We start from the raw sequence: 17044 nt of genomic DNA, 5'->3' as shown, positions 1-17044 counted from the left end.
TGATTATAGTGCAGTTTTTAGAAATCAGTAACAAATTTAAATTGAGAATTAGTAATTGTGAATTTAAGCAACTTATGGATTAAAAAAAAGATAATATTGGAAATTTACTTAGAAGTGAATTATAATGAAAATAACAAAATATCAAAATGTGTAGGATATCCTAAAAGTATAATATAAAGGTAAATGTATATAGCCTTAAATGCTATTTAATTTAAATGAAAGCTTGAGGGAAAAAATGAAGGGAAAATAAACCAAAGAAACCTCCACAAAATTAAAAATTAAAAAAGGACATACCTGGTGACTCAGCAGTAAAGAATCTGCCTGGAGTGCGGGAGACCCCGGGTTCGATCCCTGGGTTGGGAAGATGCCCAGGAGAAGAGAATGGCTACCCACTCCGGTATTCTTGCCTGGGAAATCCCATGGACAGAGGAGTCTGGAGGGGCACAGTCTGTGGGGTCTCAGAGTTAAGACACTGACTGAAGCAGCTTTGCTCGCAGGCACATAGATAATGGAGGAATTAAAATAATAGAATATTATGAACAACCTTGTACCAAGGAAACAAAAACATTCTTAGAAAAACATAGCATGACTGTTACTTGAAGAAACAGAAAACCCAAACAACCCACTTAACCATATAAACCATTCTGAAAATTGAACTGGCAGTTTAAAGTCTTTACACAAGCAGATCACAAGACCTAAATAATTTTATAGGCAATATCGTCTAAGCTATCAGGAATGAGACATTCCAATATTAAACTCTTAGAAAGAATAGAAAAAACAAGATGTATTTCCAGCTTATTTTCTGAAGCTAGTGTTGATACCTAGACTGGCCAAGGATAGTATAAACAAGAAAAATTCATGAGTCTTACACAAAGATACAGATATAGAATTACTAACCAAATATACGCAGACTCAATCCAAGCTGTTTATAAAGAATATTAAAAAACAGATCAACTTGCATGTATCCTAGAGTGGGTTAATATTAAAAATATAGAAGTGTAACTTCACACATGAATAGACTGAAAACATGGCCATCTTACTTGAAGTGCAAGAAAGGTTTTTGATTAAATAACTGTTCATGATATTTGCAAACAAATACCTCAAGCTTCAACTATGAAGAAATACCGTTTTATACTCAAAGTCTACCAGTACCTATTGCTTGTTCCAGATGAGAATTAATGAGAATTCTTATGTGTTGCTGATGCCAGTGTAAATGCTATGAAGATTTTGGAAAATAATATGGTATTATCATAGAGAACTGACAAATCTCTTTTCCACTGTGTAGAATGATACTTTTTTTTTTTTTTTTTGTAGTAGCAAAAATAAACCAAAACCCCAAAGAAATCCAAAAAAGAATTATTAAACTGTGGATTTATTATAACTATTACTCAACATGGGCTTCCCTGATAGCTCAGTTGGTAAAGAATCTGCCTGCAGTACAGGAGACCCTGGTTCAATTCCTGGGTCGGGAAGATCCCCTGGGGAAGGGATGGGCTACCCACTCCAGTATTCTTGGGCTTCCCTTGTGGCTCAGCTGGTAAAGAGTCCTCCTGCATTGTGGGAGATCTGGGTTCAATCCCTGGGTTGGGAAGATCCCCTGAGAAGGGAAAGGCTACCCACTCCAGTTACTCAGCAATAAATATTAACCTTGCTACATGCAACAGTGCGAATGATTCTTCTACAAAAGGGTTGAAGCAAATAACAGAAGAATAAGTATGATCTCATTTTAAAATTAACAGGAAAAGCAATCTGAAGAAAATGCTGTTTTAGAGACATATACAACTAGAGTAAAACTACTGTGAGCAAGCTAATGGAATGATTACCTCTGGAAGGCAGACAAAGGGATGAAAAGAGCATGTAGGTAGCCTAAGCAATGTAGGTAATGTCCTAGTTATTATTTATATTGGGTGTGTGTTGGAGTGCCCATTTTATTAACAGGTCTCATATATTTTTGTGTGAATCAAATATTATACTACAAAACAAAGTTGGTTAAGGATTCTCAATGGATAATGGTAGTCTTCTTTATGGATATCCTGTTCTTAGGTAAGTGTAGTATTACAGGGAGCTTTGGTAGAATTGGATCGAGGGGTGAGTACAGCTGGCTGTGTATTGTATGCTTACGGATTTCTACAGATTGCTTGATGTCTTACTTAGGTTGATGTTGTAATTAATTCAAAGCTTTTGCATTTTTAGGATGAATCTGAATTTAGAGACAAACTCACTCCAATTACTATTTTTATGGAGTATTGGTTGGATTATCGAACAGCTGCTGATGCAACAGGGTTGCAACCTATTCTTAACCAGTTTACTCCGGCCAATGTTAGTCGACAGGTACTGTGCTTTATTCATTTACCCTTTAATCTTTTAAAAAATCTTATAATTTGTATTTTTAAATAGCATAAAGGATTGCTTTTATTTTATATTTTTAATATTTTTGCATTAGAGTATAGCAGATTAACAATATTAAGATAGTTTCAGGTGGACAGCAAAAGGACTCAGCCATACAAGGATTGCTTCTATAATGTTGTGTTTTTAGTCAGAGAAGTCAGAGGGGAAGAGACATTCAAAGCCACTCAACTTATATGCAGAGGAAGACAAGGTCGCATTTTGAATACATAAAACAATAAAGTAATTCAAGGAAAACAACAAAATGCCAAGTAATACATAGTATTTTAGTGTTTTGCTAAACAAGTTTGTGTTATCTTTGATGTGTATTTTAAAAACTAGTGTATATACACACATATGCATATATAGTATGTAAATCATTCTTTTGATAAAATCAAATATAGCAACAGAATTTTATAAGGAATATATTTTATATATGTTAGCTATATTTTATAGTTTCAATTTTATAATTTATATAACTAGCTTCTATTTCATTTTGCATGTAAATAGTATAGGTGCTGCTTTCCACTACCCATTAGTATAGAACTTACATTGTTCCTAGTTCATATTTTTTACAATTTATATTTTTAGGGGATGCACAGTCTTACGTTGATTAGTTTAATAATGAACATATGAGCCTCTTTTTTTTTTTCTTTTTTTCTTTTTTACATTTTATTTATTTATTTATTTTTTCCAGTGGGTTTTGTCATACATTGATATGAATCAGCCATAGATTTACACGTATTCCCCATCCCGATCCCCCCTCCCACCTCCCTCTCCACCCGATTCCTCTGGATCTTCCCAGTGCACCAGGCCCGAGCATTTGTCTCATGCATCAGTTTTACAGTTTTTAAAAAAGTTTATTGTTACTTTTACATTATGCATTTTGATATAGGAGTTATGATTATTTTCTGTTTATAATTCTGGAATTTTTGGGAAACTATTTATTAGTGTTAACATTAGTTTACTGGGATCACCAGTCTCTTTAATACCAATATAATTTAAAGGCAGCTTATCAAATTGGTTAACTTTGGAAACTGCTTTGAGGGAAAGAATAACTTTAATATGTGACTTTCTTCCCTTTCTCCACCTCCCCTTCTTCATTATTTGAATCTGTTTCCTTTGTGTTCTACTTTTGTTTCGACAAGGACATTACCTACTCTTAGGCATCTTTCTTTCTGTATTCTTAGTTTTATTATGTATTCTCATTTCTGTAATTACCTACCCCAACATGCTTATTTACTTCTCTCTAAAATGGCCCTTTATTTCCCTGGTCATATTGCTCACGTTTTTTTTACTGTACACTCTCTTTAAGGTACTGCTTTCTAATAAAAATATAATTTGAGACCCGTTCGTAGTTTAAATTTACTGATCAGTAACATTAAAAAAATAGAAAACTGGTGACTGTAATTTTAATAATATATCTGTATTAGTTTGCTAGGACTGCTGTTACAAAGTGCCACAGAATGGGTGGTGAAATAATAGAGATTTATTTTCTCACAATTCTGGAGGCGTAAAGTCGGAGATCAAAGTGTGGGCGGTGCTGGTCTCCTGGAGCTTTTCGCACCGGCTCGTAGTGGTCACTTTCTCCCTGTGTCTTTATGCGGCCTCCCCTCTGTGGCTGCGTTCTCATCTCCTCATAAAGCACCAGTCATACCGGATTAGGGGCTTCCCTCATAGCTCAGTCGGTAAAGAATCTGCTTGCGACTCAGGAGACCCGGGTTCAATTCCTGGGTCGGGAAGATCCCCTGGAGAAGGAAATGGCAGCCCACTCCAGTATTGTTGCCTGGAAAATCCCATGGACAGAGGAGCCTGGCGGGCTACAGTCCATGCGGCTGCAAGAGTTGGACACGACTTAGCGGCTTTACTACCACCACCATACTGGATTAGGGCCCACCCTAACGATGCCATTTTAACTTAATTACCTGTTTAAAAACCATATTTCCAAATAGTCACATTTTTCTATGAAATTCTTTATATTGTTTTTTACTGTCTTCAAAATCCAGAGTGTATTATACTATAGCACATCTCAATTCAGATGCTAAAGCTTCGTCAGAAATATTTTTTCTGCATTTAGAAGTCATAGAATTTGCAACTGAAAAGTGGAGTCACATAGCCAAGTTATTCTAAAAGTTATACTAAAAGTTTTCTAGTGGCAGAATCAAGTATCAGTTTTTAAATTTAAGTTAATTAACATTAAATGAAATGTAAACCGCCCCCCCTCCCCCTGCCCCGCGCCCCTGTCATACTAGGTACATTTCAAGTGCTCGAAAGCCACGTGCAGCTTGCTGTGGCTCCTCTATTGGACATAGCAGCTCTTGAGTTTTCCTTTCTGTATCGTTATCCTTTGGAGTTACAGACTTAGTGCTTTCTGCACTAAAAGTGGCTTTTTAACCCAACCGCGCCGCCCCCTCCCCCAACTGCCCCCTGGTTGTTCATTCAAATGTGTATTAAGTTCTTACTCTGTGTAAGATACTAAGGATATAACTGTAGAGATTTAGTTCTCTGTGAATGGAAAATAATGCTCTTTTTCCATTTCTGAAGCTGTTCTTTCCTGATAGTGTGTTTTAATGCTGTAGTTGCACCAATGCCAGCTTAATCCTTTTTCTTCAGTGTAAAGTGGTAAATACCACTAGTAACTAACTAGTAACTAGTAACTAACTAGGTAACTAGTCAAATATCCCTTTATCGTAGTTTATTAATATTTCATAATACTTCTCATTTCAAACTTCAGATACTCATCATTATAGCTGGAACTTTTAATACATGGAATATCACATATCATTAAATCCACTCTTAGTTCATGAACTAAGTTAGTAGTTGATTGTCTTTCGTGTGACTTGTGCAGTTACCTCAATGTTCTTCTAATGATCCTGGCCTTTTCCCCCCAACTTCTTGAAGCACATAGCAGCTGTTAACATCTAGGTCAGTGAATTAGTTAACATGTATTGTTGGGTTTCATCCCAATTACATTGTCAGTTAAGATCTCTATCATATTATTTTATTCTGGGAAACCATATATCCTTGTAACTTGAAAGCATACAGTTTTGTTGTTGTTTTCAAGAAAGCCTGTCACTATTTTTCCCCTTTAAATCTTTTTCTTTTCTGTTTGCCTTAGGACCCGAAGCCCTTTGTATATTAACAGTAGGCAAACCAAGAATGGCTTGATCACTTTTTTATTTCCTCTTTTATTAATTTTTATGTTTCTTATTTCACATCCTGCCCAGCTTCTTCTTCTGCTTCCTCCCCTATGTCTTTCTGCTGGGTTTTCCATAATGTTCCAGCTGACACATCATATGGTCCTATCTAGAGAGAGAAAGTGTTGAGGTCTTTGCTTATTGTACCTGTCTTTGGTCTGCTAACTTAATGCTTCTGGTTCCATTTTCTTTCTGTCTTTCCAGATGGCCATGCCAGTGCAGAACTCCTTTCATCCAGTTTCTGTTCCATTCGGTCTGTCTGTCTGAATTGTTGCTATGTATCCACAGCTCCTTATTCTTTTACTCCTCATTCTGCGCTCTCAAGAGGCATGGTCTATAATGAGAAATTCTGTAAAGGAGCTTTTTTGGCCCAAGATCACGCAACTTAGCAGAGGCAGACTAAAACTGAACTCTAATTTCAATATTACTTTCTATTCTACACTTCATTCCAAAGTCATAATAGGTTAATTTGAGATAGACCTAAAAGGTTCCAACTAGTTGTATTATACCCTATGAATCTTCCCCTTCGTTTTCATTCTTACTAGCTAACGCTGACCTGTTTAAAAACAGGCAGCCATGATCCTTTTTGCATTCAGGTATATATATAAGTTGAGTGTATATAAATACATACATGTATATTCATATACATCCATATATATATTAATATACACTGTGTGTGTGACCTGTATTGGTATTTATTCATGTAGAAAAAAATAAAAACCTTTTTTCTAGGCTCATATTCTACTTGACTGTGGTGACGACAATGTCTGTAAACCCAAACTGGAGGTTTCTGTAGACAGGTAAGTTTTGCTCCAAATAATAGACTGTATAGTAAGAAATTGAAATGAAAAAGCACATTTTTCTATTAAAGTAATAGCAGTGAGAATTATGTTGGAGGATAATGCATGATTTTCAGTAAAGGAGTGAATGTTGAGCTTTAGAAAAATAGGCTGTGTTTCACCAGCTGCCTAGGTTAACAGATCCGTTTTCATCAGTATGGAGTAGTGTCACAAAGGAGCATTGTATTCTCTTAAAGATTCTCTCTTAACTAAAGGACATATTACCATTTTATATAATGTATAAATTACAGCAAATATTTTAAGTATCATGACCAGGGGATTAGTTCAACTTTTAGAAAAAATCAGGAAATTAATAAGTACAAAAGGATATAAAGTTATTTTCGTAAAAGATTTGAGCGATAGTGATATGAGAAGGCATCAGTGTTTTCTTTTATTGGGAGAAACATTGAATTTGCACCCAGTTGCTATTTCCAGTTCAGTGTTGATCTGTACAGTAGTCTCAAAATATCCTGAGACGTTGTTGAACTTGTCAGTGCTTTGAACAGTCATGCTCTTGCTACGCAGTCCTTTTTCATTGACTAGATTTATATTAACTTGTAGCGATCAAAAGAAGATCTATGTTGGGGACGACAACCCTCTGACCTTGATTGTTAAGGCTCAGAATCAGGGAGAAGGTGCCTATGAAGCCGAGCTCATCGTTTCCATCCCACTGCAGGCTGATTTCATCGGGGTTGTCCGCAACAGTGAAGTAAGCAAGCTGCCTCTTTAAAAATCGAAATGCACTCATGGTTTATATTAACATTAATGAGCAGCTACCCTATTTATTATACTGCAGCTTAGCTGTTCTACCTAAGGCTAAATTGCTAGACAATAGAGTGCCTGTCTCACATAATTCTTTTCAAGCCTAGTACTTTGCATAATGCATTGATACGACTTTTTAAAAATTGCTAGCTAAGTGCCTGACACAAGGTCATATGGATAAAGTGTCTAAGCCTGGCCATCAAATAATTTGTCAGAAATAACATGGTTATGTGTCTAAGTCCTCAAGGGATCGTCCAGGAACACTTTTGCATTTATATGTGGCAACTGAACACAGTTCTGGTTCCCCCATATCTCTCATTACTCAAATAGATCTATTTGCTTGGTAAAACAAGAAACCCAAACATCCAACTGTATGATATTGTCTAGAAGCTTTACAGTTTGTGTGGCTTCTGCTTTTTTTTTTTAGTGATTAATTTATTTTCCATTCGATCCTCTTTCTTCGTCTATCAAAGGCCTTAGCAAGACTTTCCTGTGCGTTTAAGACAGAAAACCAAACCCGCCAGGTGGTTTGTGACCTTGGAAACCCAATGAAGGCTGGAACTCAAGTAAGACATTTTAACTAAATGGGTCTCTTTTTTTCTTTCTTTGAGATTAGCATATTTTTTGTGGGTTTGTCCACAGTTGCTTGTTTGATTATTTTGTATTTATGTTTTGAGTATGGTGGGTCTCTGCTGCTGCACGCGGGCCTTCTCCAGTGGTGGTGAGCAGAGGCCACGCCTTGTGGCGCTTGGACTTCTCGCTGCGGTGGCTTCTCCTGTCGCGGAACGTGGGCTCCAGTAGCTGCAGCACGTGGGAGAAGTCGCTGTGGCTCGTGGGCTCTAGAGCGTGGGCTCAGCAGTTGTGGCATGGGTCTAGCTGCTCTGTAGCATATGGGAACTTCCGGGACCTGGGATTGAACCGGTATCCCCTGCATTGCAAGGCAGATTCTCAACCACTGGACCACCAGGGAAGTCCCATAGTAATTTTTTTTTTAATAGAAACTTTTTTTAATAAAGAACTTTTTAATAAAAACTTCAAAATAGTATATACACAATGGAATATTACTCAGCCATTAAAAAGAATACATTTGAATCAGTTCTAATGAGGTGGATGAAACTGGAGCCTATTACACAGAGTGAAATAAGCCAGAAAGAAAAACACCAATACAGTATACTAATGCATATATATGGAATTTAGAAAGATGGTAATGATAACCCTATATGCGAGACAGCAAAAGAGACACAGATGAAAGAACAGTCTTTTGAACTCTGTGGGAGAGGGCGAGGGTGGGATGACCTGGGAGAATGGCATTGAAACATGTATATTATTGTGTGTGAAGCAGATCGCCGGTCCAGGTTCGATGCGTGAGACCAGGTGCTCAGGGCTGGTGCTCTGGGATGACCCCGAGGGATGGGATGGGGAGGGAGGTGGGAGCGAGGTTCAGGATGGGGACACATGTACACCCGTGGCGGATTCATGTCAGTGTATGGCAAAACCACTACAGTATTGTGAAATAATTAGCCTCCAATTAAAATGAATAAATTTATTTAAAAAATAGTATTTCAGTTGGTTTTGATTTAGAATGTAATGATTATTAGAGCTTAGTTTTGATTAAGATACTAAAGGAGTGAGTTGTGCTATTACTTGTATTCAGCAAGCTGCTCTTTGCCTTCAGTTTGGTGAATGGATAAGAACATGTTTAAACTAAGGACTGAGATTGTAACTTTGATATTTTAAACTGATGCTAATGCATCCTCAAAGCTACTCTGACAAATACCGAGACTGTTATTCTTAGGTGAGTTAGAGTGATCTCATAAACTGGGGCTTCCCTGGTGGCTCAGACTATAAAGAATCTGCCTGCAATGCAGGTAGGCCCAAGTCCTATCCCTGGGTTGGGAAGATCCCCTGGAGAAGGGAATGGCTCCCCACTCCAGTATTCTTGCCTGGAGAATTCCATGGACAGAGGAGCCTGGCAAGCTACAGTCTGTAGGGTTGCAAAGAGTCAGACACAACTGAATGACTAACACTTTCACTTCACACTTTATGAACGTGAAACCTGTGAGGTCATCCCATTAGGACTGAACTGCACATTGGTTGGATCAGACTCCTCTTTAGGTGGTGGAGAAGGGCGCCCAGAAGCTTGAGAAGAAACATTCAGTGGATTGCTTCCCAAATCTAAAAAAAGGAGACAATCATGTCAATGTATGGCAAAAACCACTACAATATTGTAAAGTAATTAGCCTCCAACTAATAAAAATAAATGAAAAAAAAAATAAAAAAGGAGACAAAATATACCTTTTTGAATTGCTAGTATCAAGGGGGAAAAAAGCAGCAGTATATTTCTTGTTACCTTTTCAATAGAATTTAATTTATTAATAATAACACATAGATATTGGTAATTTGAAGATCTGTGGTCATTGTTATTCAGACGCTCAGTCATATCTGACTCTTTGCTACCCCATGGACTGCAGCACCCCAGGCTTCCCTGTCCTTCGCTATCTCCTGGAGCTTACTGAAACTCATGTCCATTGAGTCAGTGATGCCATGCAACCATCTCGTCCTCTGTCGTCCCCTTTTCCTCCTGCCTTCAGTCTTTCCCAGCATCAGGGTCTTTTCCAATGAGTTGGCCCTTCACCTCAGGTGGCCAAAGTATTGGAGCTTCAGCTTCAGCATCAGTCCTTCCAATGAATATTCAGGGTCGATTTCCCTTAGGATGGACTGGTTTGGTCTCCTTGCTGTCCAAGGGACTCTGGAGTCTTCTCCAGCACCACAGTTCTAAAGTAGCAATTCTTAGGTGCTTGGCCGCCGTCATGGTCCAACTCTTGCATCCGAACATGACTCCTGGAAAAACTATAGCTTTGACAATAGGGACCTTTGTCAGCAAAGTGATATCTCTGCTTTTTTAACATGCTGTCTAGGTTTGTCATAGCTTTCCTTCCAAGAAGCAAGTGTCTTAATTTCATGGTTGCAGTCATTGTCTGAATTGATTTTGGCACCCAAGGAAATAAAGTCTGTTACTGTTTCCATTTTTTTCTCATCTATTTGCCATGAAGTGTTGGGACTGGATGCCGTGATCTTTGTTCTTTGAATGCTGGGTTTTCAGCCAGCGTTTTCACTCTCCTCTTTCACCTTCATCAGTAGCTTTTTAATTCCTCTTTGCTTTCTGCCATTAGGGTGGTGTTATCTGCATATCTGAGGTTATTGATATTTCTCTGGGTGATCTTGATTCCAACTTGAGCTTCATCCAGCCTGGCATTATCTGTGATAATCTGGGACTACATATTCCATATCTACCCTTATAAACAGTGTCCTATTAGATGTTATTTAAGGGTACAGACTTTGAATGACTAGTAAATAAGTCCTAGAGATCTAATGTGCAGTGTAATGATTATAGACAAGAGTATGGTGTCAAACTTGTGAGAGATTAGATCTTGATTAATCCAACCACAAGAAAAGAAGTTATAATTTTGTAATGTGACAGAGTTACAGTTGTTGCTGCAATGGTAATCATGTAATGTATGAAATCAACATGTTGTCTACCTTAACTTTACACAGTGTTGGGTGTCAAATATTAATATATTTCAATAAAAAATAAATATTCCATATTTCTTTACATATATTTTTCCCTTAAAAGTCATAATTATTTCTTGATGTATGGTCTCTTGGGGAAGAGCACTTGAATAGAGTCCTCAAAGTTATATTTTTCACTTGTATTTATTGCAGTGTTTTATTAAGAAGTGAACGTGCCTTTTATTTTCTCATACACTCATTCTCTCTAACTTTTTTACTTACTGTGCATTCAGGAAAGATAATTCCAGGTTAATTCTTACGGCTCGCTCCCGGCTTTGTAAAGTGAGAGGTGGTTTGATGAAGTCCCCTAGAAGGGCCATTTTTAGATGTCTTTTAGATGACTTCCAAGAAGCCTGCTTTCTCTAACTTTGTAGCTGTTTTCTTTAAAATAACAATTTTCTGCCTGCAGAAGTTAAGATGTTTGTTACTGATGGACTTGTGGGTGGTGTAGAGAAATTCTGCTTCTGGCCCTGCTTCTCTCCTTTTTAGTCAGGCTCTCTCAGTCTTGTAAACCATCTATTTCTTCCTGTTCCATTAACACAAGTTGAGGTATTAGCTTCCTGTCACTAAATTTTGTGCATAACTACTGTACTTTCATTGGATCAGTGGTTCCTCTTGCATTTTTCAGAAAGTTAATATTAGTTGACATTATAAGGAATAATTTGTTAATATTATAAGGAGATATGATTAATCATTGTTGTTAAACAGGCTTCCTTATGGATTGGCCTGAGTATCTTAATTAATAAGGATTTGATAGAAGATCAGACTTAGTTAGGGCTTCCCTGGTGTCTCACTGGTAAAGAATCTGCCTGTAATGCAGGGGACACAGATGCGGGTTCGATCCCTGGGTCAAGAAGATCCTGTGGAGAAGGGCATGGCAACTCACTCCAGGGTTCTTGCCTGGAGAATTCCACAGACATAGGACCCCGGCATGCTGCAGCGCATGGGGTCGCAAAGAGTCGGACATGACTGGAGCGTGTTGGTAGCTGCAGCAGCCGCAGGCTTAGTTATTTTTGCTAGAGTACTTTCAGTTTTATTTTAGGTTCAGAAATAACCTGTTTTAGACCATTCTTTTTTCTTTGGACATTGGATTTGGAATTTCACGTGTTTGACGTGTTTCTCACTAACATTGACCTTCTTTTCCTCCTCTAGCTCTTAGCTGGGCTTCGTTTCAGTGTCCACCAGCAATCAGAGATGGATACGTCTGTGAAATTTGATTTACAAATTCAAAGGTGTGAAAACAACTTTTTTCTGTTTATAATAACTTTTGAGGAAATAGTATTTGTTATGAATATGTTTTGCAGTATACTTAAGTATTATGGAATAGGATAGACTAAAATTTTAATACTTAGTTATCAAATTTTAAGACCAATATTTACATGATAAGAATAATTTTATTATTTTTGAGTTTTAAGACAAAGATAAAAGTTAAATAAAAATCATCGTCTTAGAATTAAATGCTAATGAAAATAATTATTTTGTGCAGTTTGTCATTTCTTTATTGCTTTTCATTTGTTCACTTTTAGTTTCACTGCATTTGCCTTTGTATGATTTTGATTATAATTATGCTCATCAAATTCAGCCCCAAATTTATTTTTTTTCTTTTTCAGCTCCAATCTTTTTGATAAAGTAAGCCCGGTTGTATCTTACAAAGTTGACCTTGCTGTTTTAGCTGCTGTTGAGATAAGAGGGTCAGTATGATTACCCAGTTGAGTATCTTATTCTCATGATTTAAACTACTTTAAAAAGTAGTTACTTTTTTTTTTTAGTTTTAAAAAATTTATTTATTTTTTAATTGAAGGGTAATTCCTTTACAGAATTTTGTGGTTTTCTGCCAAATATCAACATGAATCAGCCATAGGTATAGATATGTCCAGGGCTTCCCTGGTGTCTCAGACGGTAAAGAATCCATCTGCAATATGGGAGACCTGGGTTTGATCCCTCGATCGGGAAGATCCCTTGGCGGAGGACATGGCAACCTACGCTAGTGTTCTTGCCTGGAGAATCCCATGGACAGAGGAGCCTGGCAGGCTACAGTGGGTCACAGATAGTCAGACACGACTGAGTGACCAAGCACAGCACATAACATAGGTCCAAGTCTTAGGCCCCCTAACTACTTTTGTATAGTGTATGTTCCATGTTTCATGGTGATTTTACTAGAACTATAGTTTCTGTAGAAATAAGAAGGCTCTGGGTATATTCCAAAGCCCCAAATATTTATTTGATAATTCTCTGGTAATAAACCAGACATGGCAAAAGCAGCATAAAATAAATTTATTGAACTTTATGCAGAAATATTCACCTGTTACCAATTCATCTGCTACACTGGATTCAGTCAGGAAGCGTTTGTATGTCCAGCTATGCCGTGTACACATACAAGTATAATTTTTTTGTCTTTGGTGTTTTTTTAAATTCTGATTTTATTCATTTGGATACTAGGTACTTTTGAAAATGAACTGACCATATCATTTTGATATTCATGGTAGGTTTTCTTTGGTCATTGTTTAGAGTCTCAAGTCCTGATCACATCTTTCTTCCGATTCCAAATTGGAAGTACAAAGAGAACCCTGAGACTGAAGAAGATGTTGGGCCAGTTGTTCAGCACATCTATGAGGTTTGCAGTTGGATTTAATTGATACCTGGTAGAGAGACAACAGAGAAACGAACAGATAGGCTGCTTTTAAAAAACAAGTCCAAAAAACAAAAAGAAAACAAATCTATGTAACTTTTATGTAAACTCTGCATAGTTTAATTTTGTGCCAGAGATTTCTTAGAATTTTTTCCCCATTCTTAAGCTCATTTCCATTAGACAAGTAACAAGTGGTAAAAGAAAGCTGTTTGTACAAACTGTTGTTTAAAACTGATTAGTTGTACTGGGATAAAAGGAATATGTCGTTGAGTAAAATTTTGGTTCTGTAGGAAGGAAATTTTCTATGCCACTTATCAGTAACTTTTTCATGTTTTCATCTTTTGTTTATATTTTTATCCTGATACATACTGCCCTACTCGGAGGCATATATTGAGTTTGATTCTTTTGCATACTAATGATCATGATATAATATTAGAGTCACTATGGAAACTCTGCTGTTATTCAAATGCTGTTGCTTCAGGATTCCTAAAGATGATGTAGAGGAAGGATTATAGATTTTTGCCCAACGTATTTACATTTTCTTTTCCTCATTAGCTGAGAAACAACGGTCCGAGTTCATTCAGCAAGGCAATGCTGCATCTTCAGTGGCCTTACAAATATAACAATAACACTTTGTTGTACATCCTTCAATATGATATTGATGGGCCAATGAACTGCACTTCAGATATGGAGATTAACCCTTTGAGAATTAAGGTAATATGCTCCATAGCAACTGTTCATTATGCTGATGTTTTATTGCTTTTCTTTCTAAATCTATAAAAGAAATGCATAAAATAAAGCAATTGTTTTAGTAATAAATCCATTCTGCAAAAATATTTTAGTTCATAACCAGTATGCTATGGATTAGATTGTTTATTTGTGCAATGAGTGAGGATGAATTCTCTGACGTTCTGCTGAACCATTTATTTATGTAGTGTTTAGTGAGCCTCTGGAGATATTCTTAGGTGATCCAGTTTGACTTTGGTTTCATCACATAGTGGTTTATCCACATGTGATATTATATCAAGGGTGTTTGGATGTCCAAATTTTTGTCTTTAGGGTAAGATGTAACATTTTACTCTTGGCTTTTTTGACTTGACCTAGAAAATATCATTTTATGGAATTCTATTTACTTTTAGATACAGTCCTCTCCATCCTAGCATGTATCTTTGGATAAGAAGCTGTTGCAGTTTGGAAAAAGGACGGTTAAGAAAACAAAAAATGTATACTCTTGACACACATCACAGATGTACACTGTGAAATTTCAGACTGTTTTGTATATTTTGTCAATTTCTCCTCTCACTATGCAAGGGGGGGAAATGATGACTAGGCAGAGGTAATTTTTTCCCACATATTAAGGACTCATCTTTATTTTCTGTGCTTAGTTTTAGCCATATAGTAAGTGGTGATTTTTCTATCATACCAAATTTTTAGTGGCTGTATTTCAATCACATGTAACAGCTTATGCCAAAATGTTTATTCAAAATATTTTCCATTGTTATTTACCACCAGTTTATTATTGTAATCCTAGATCTCAAATTCACAAGCAACTGAAAAGAATGATACAAGTGGTGGGCAAGGTGACCGGAACCATCTCATCACGAAGCGGGATCTCACCCTCAATGAAGGAGATGTTCACACTTTGGTAAGTGCCATCCCAACAACTAGCACTTTGAATGTTTTAAAGTATGTGATTATAGAACTGATGCCAAAGAACATTTCAAAAATAACAACAGCTGTGCTGCAAAGAGCTATATATTTTAATACCATTCACTCCTCTTACTTTCCTCTTCCTAACTGGATTAACACCACATTTTATTCAAAGGATCAATCTTTATAGATTGCTAATAAAAATGTTTTATATTCTAACTTATTTTTCTGACTGCGCTCATTTAACTGACCTCTTTCTTGGTCTCACTGTAATCTTTGCAACTTATGTGCAGTACTGTAGAAAAAACCCCGAAGGCCTCAACAAAAAATGTGAGAATAATTAACATTATGATCATCTTTTGTTGAGTCAGCCTGTCTAACGACTATAATATTATAGAGAGGTTTGTCACTCCAGTTCTTAAAATTTAACATGTTAAAAGATGTTAAAATTTAATATCTGCAAACCATAGCTAGCAGAGCACCTGGTGTGATGTTTATGTTCACTAGCAGTCACCAGTTACTTTCCTGTCTCCGAATTCCATGGTTCTTCTTAGCTCTCTTTCAGTTTAAGTGCTCAGTGACTTTTGGGCACAGTTAAGCACTTCCTCCCTTATGAAACATTCCTGTCATACTTCTAGAACACTACTCTCTTGGTTGTGCTCCTCCCACAACTCTCTATACTTCTTAATCTCCATTTCTAGGCTTTTAAGCTCCAGAGAGGATTTTTAGGGCTCAGATGTCTTGCTGTTCCACTTGCAGCCGTTCATTAGGTCTCTGGTCCAGTTTTGTAAATACCCCACCTTTCAGGTATTCAGGTATTCATTGGCCACATGTGGCTAGTGGCTACCACTTAGAGAAGTGCAGGTATATCCACACTGATGATTTCTGTCACTGTAGAGGTTATATCCCACAGTTTCTGTGAGATGACCTTAATCATTCTCAGGGCTATTAAGTACTGTTTCTGTATAGATGAGTTTGATTTACATTTCCAACGCAATCATCTACGTTGAACTCCAGACTCTTATCATCCAACTATCTACTGGAACTCCTCTTAAATATTTAATAGGAATCTTACACTTAATGCGAAGAACATACCCTTGAGTTTTCCCAAGGGTAATCTTTTGGTGGTGTCCCACATTTTAGTAAATACCAACTTGTTTCTCTGTCTTAAAACATGGGCATTGTGCCTGACTCTTTTCTGTCTCTTAAACTTCATATCAGCAAATTCTGTCATTATCTACTTTCAGAACACACAGAAAGTGACCCTTTGTTGCCATCTGTATCACTGCCACAATCTGACCCAGGCCACCTTCCTCTTGCACTTGAACTATTGCCAAATCTCCAGTTAGACTCCATGTTTCTGCCCTTATCCCCATGACAGTGCATTTGCCACATAGAAGCCATAGTGACTCTTTTTAAAAAGTGGTCAAGTCATGTCACTCCCAAGGACTTCCCTACAGCTCAGACAGTAAAAAATCTCCCTGCAATGCAGGAGACCCAGGTTCAATCCCTGGGTTGGGATCCCCTGGAGAAGGGAATGGCAACCCACTCCAGTATTCTTGTCTGGAGAACGCCATGGACAGAGGAGCCTGGCGGGCTACAGTCTGTGGGAATCACAAAGAGTCAGACATACTGAGCGACTGACTCTACTACTGTGTCACTCCTGTGTCTTCCCGTCTAACTCAGGAGAAAACCAGAGTCTAAAAAGCCTTTGGGGCAAACAGGATCTGGGCCCTTCTGCCTTGCTGCCTGCTTTTGCTCTCCTTCTCTGCCCTCCCCATTTTGGTCACCTTGCTTTTCATTGAACTGAGAGCCCCAAGCGTGTTTCTACCTCCTAATTTTGAAAATTGCTCTCCCCCTAAAATGCTCTTTGCCCAACTATCTCTGTGGCTTACTCCCCCATCTCCTTCTGCTGTTCTTCAGTGGCAGATTGGACTTCCCTGACCAACACATGTGAATTCGAAGTTACCTTCTACCTTCATCCCACTTTTGATCCTGTTCTTTCTGTCCTC

General features: G+C 37.4%; 1 protein-coding gene across 2 annotated transcripts in view; it reads left to right on the top strand.

Moving 5' to 3' along the window:
• The window catches only part of ITGAV (integrin subunit alpha V), a 102164-nt gene that overhangs the window by 76790 nt on the left and 8330 nt on the right, over positions 1–17044 (top strand). For both annotated transcript variants that reach the window (XM_061135098.1, XM_061135097.1), the window contains exons 18-26: positions 2194–2331; positions 6315–6382; positions 6983–7130; positions 7657–7749; positions 11906–11985; positions 12364–12444; positions 13262–13367; positions 13938–14096; positions 14914–15027. In XM_061135098.1, coding sequence (XP_060991081.1) covers positions 2194–2331; positions 6315–6382; positions 6983–7130; positions 7657–7749; positions 11906–11985; positions 12364–12444; positions 13262–13367; positions 13938–14096; positions 14914–15027 — 987 coding nt within the window. The remainder of the gene's footprint in view (positions 1–2193; positions 2332–6314; positions 6383–6982; positions 7131–7656; positions 7750–11905; positions 11986–12363; positions 12445–13261; positions 13368–13937; positions 14097–14913; positions 15028–17044) is intronic.

This window comes from Dama dama, chromosome 33 (assembly GCF_033118175.1).
Source record: "Dama dama isolate Ldn47 chromosome 33, ASM3311817v1, whole genome shotgun sequence".
NCBI lineage: Eukaryota > Metazoa > Chordata > Mammalia > Artiodactyla > Cervidae > Dama > Dama dama.
This window is presented reverse-complemented; position numbering and strand designations above follow the sequence as displayed.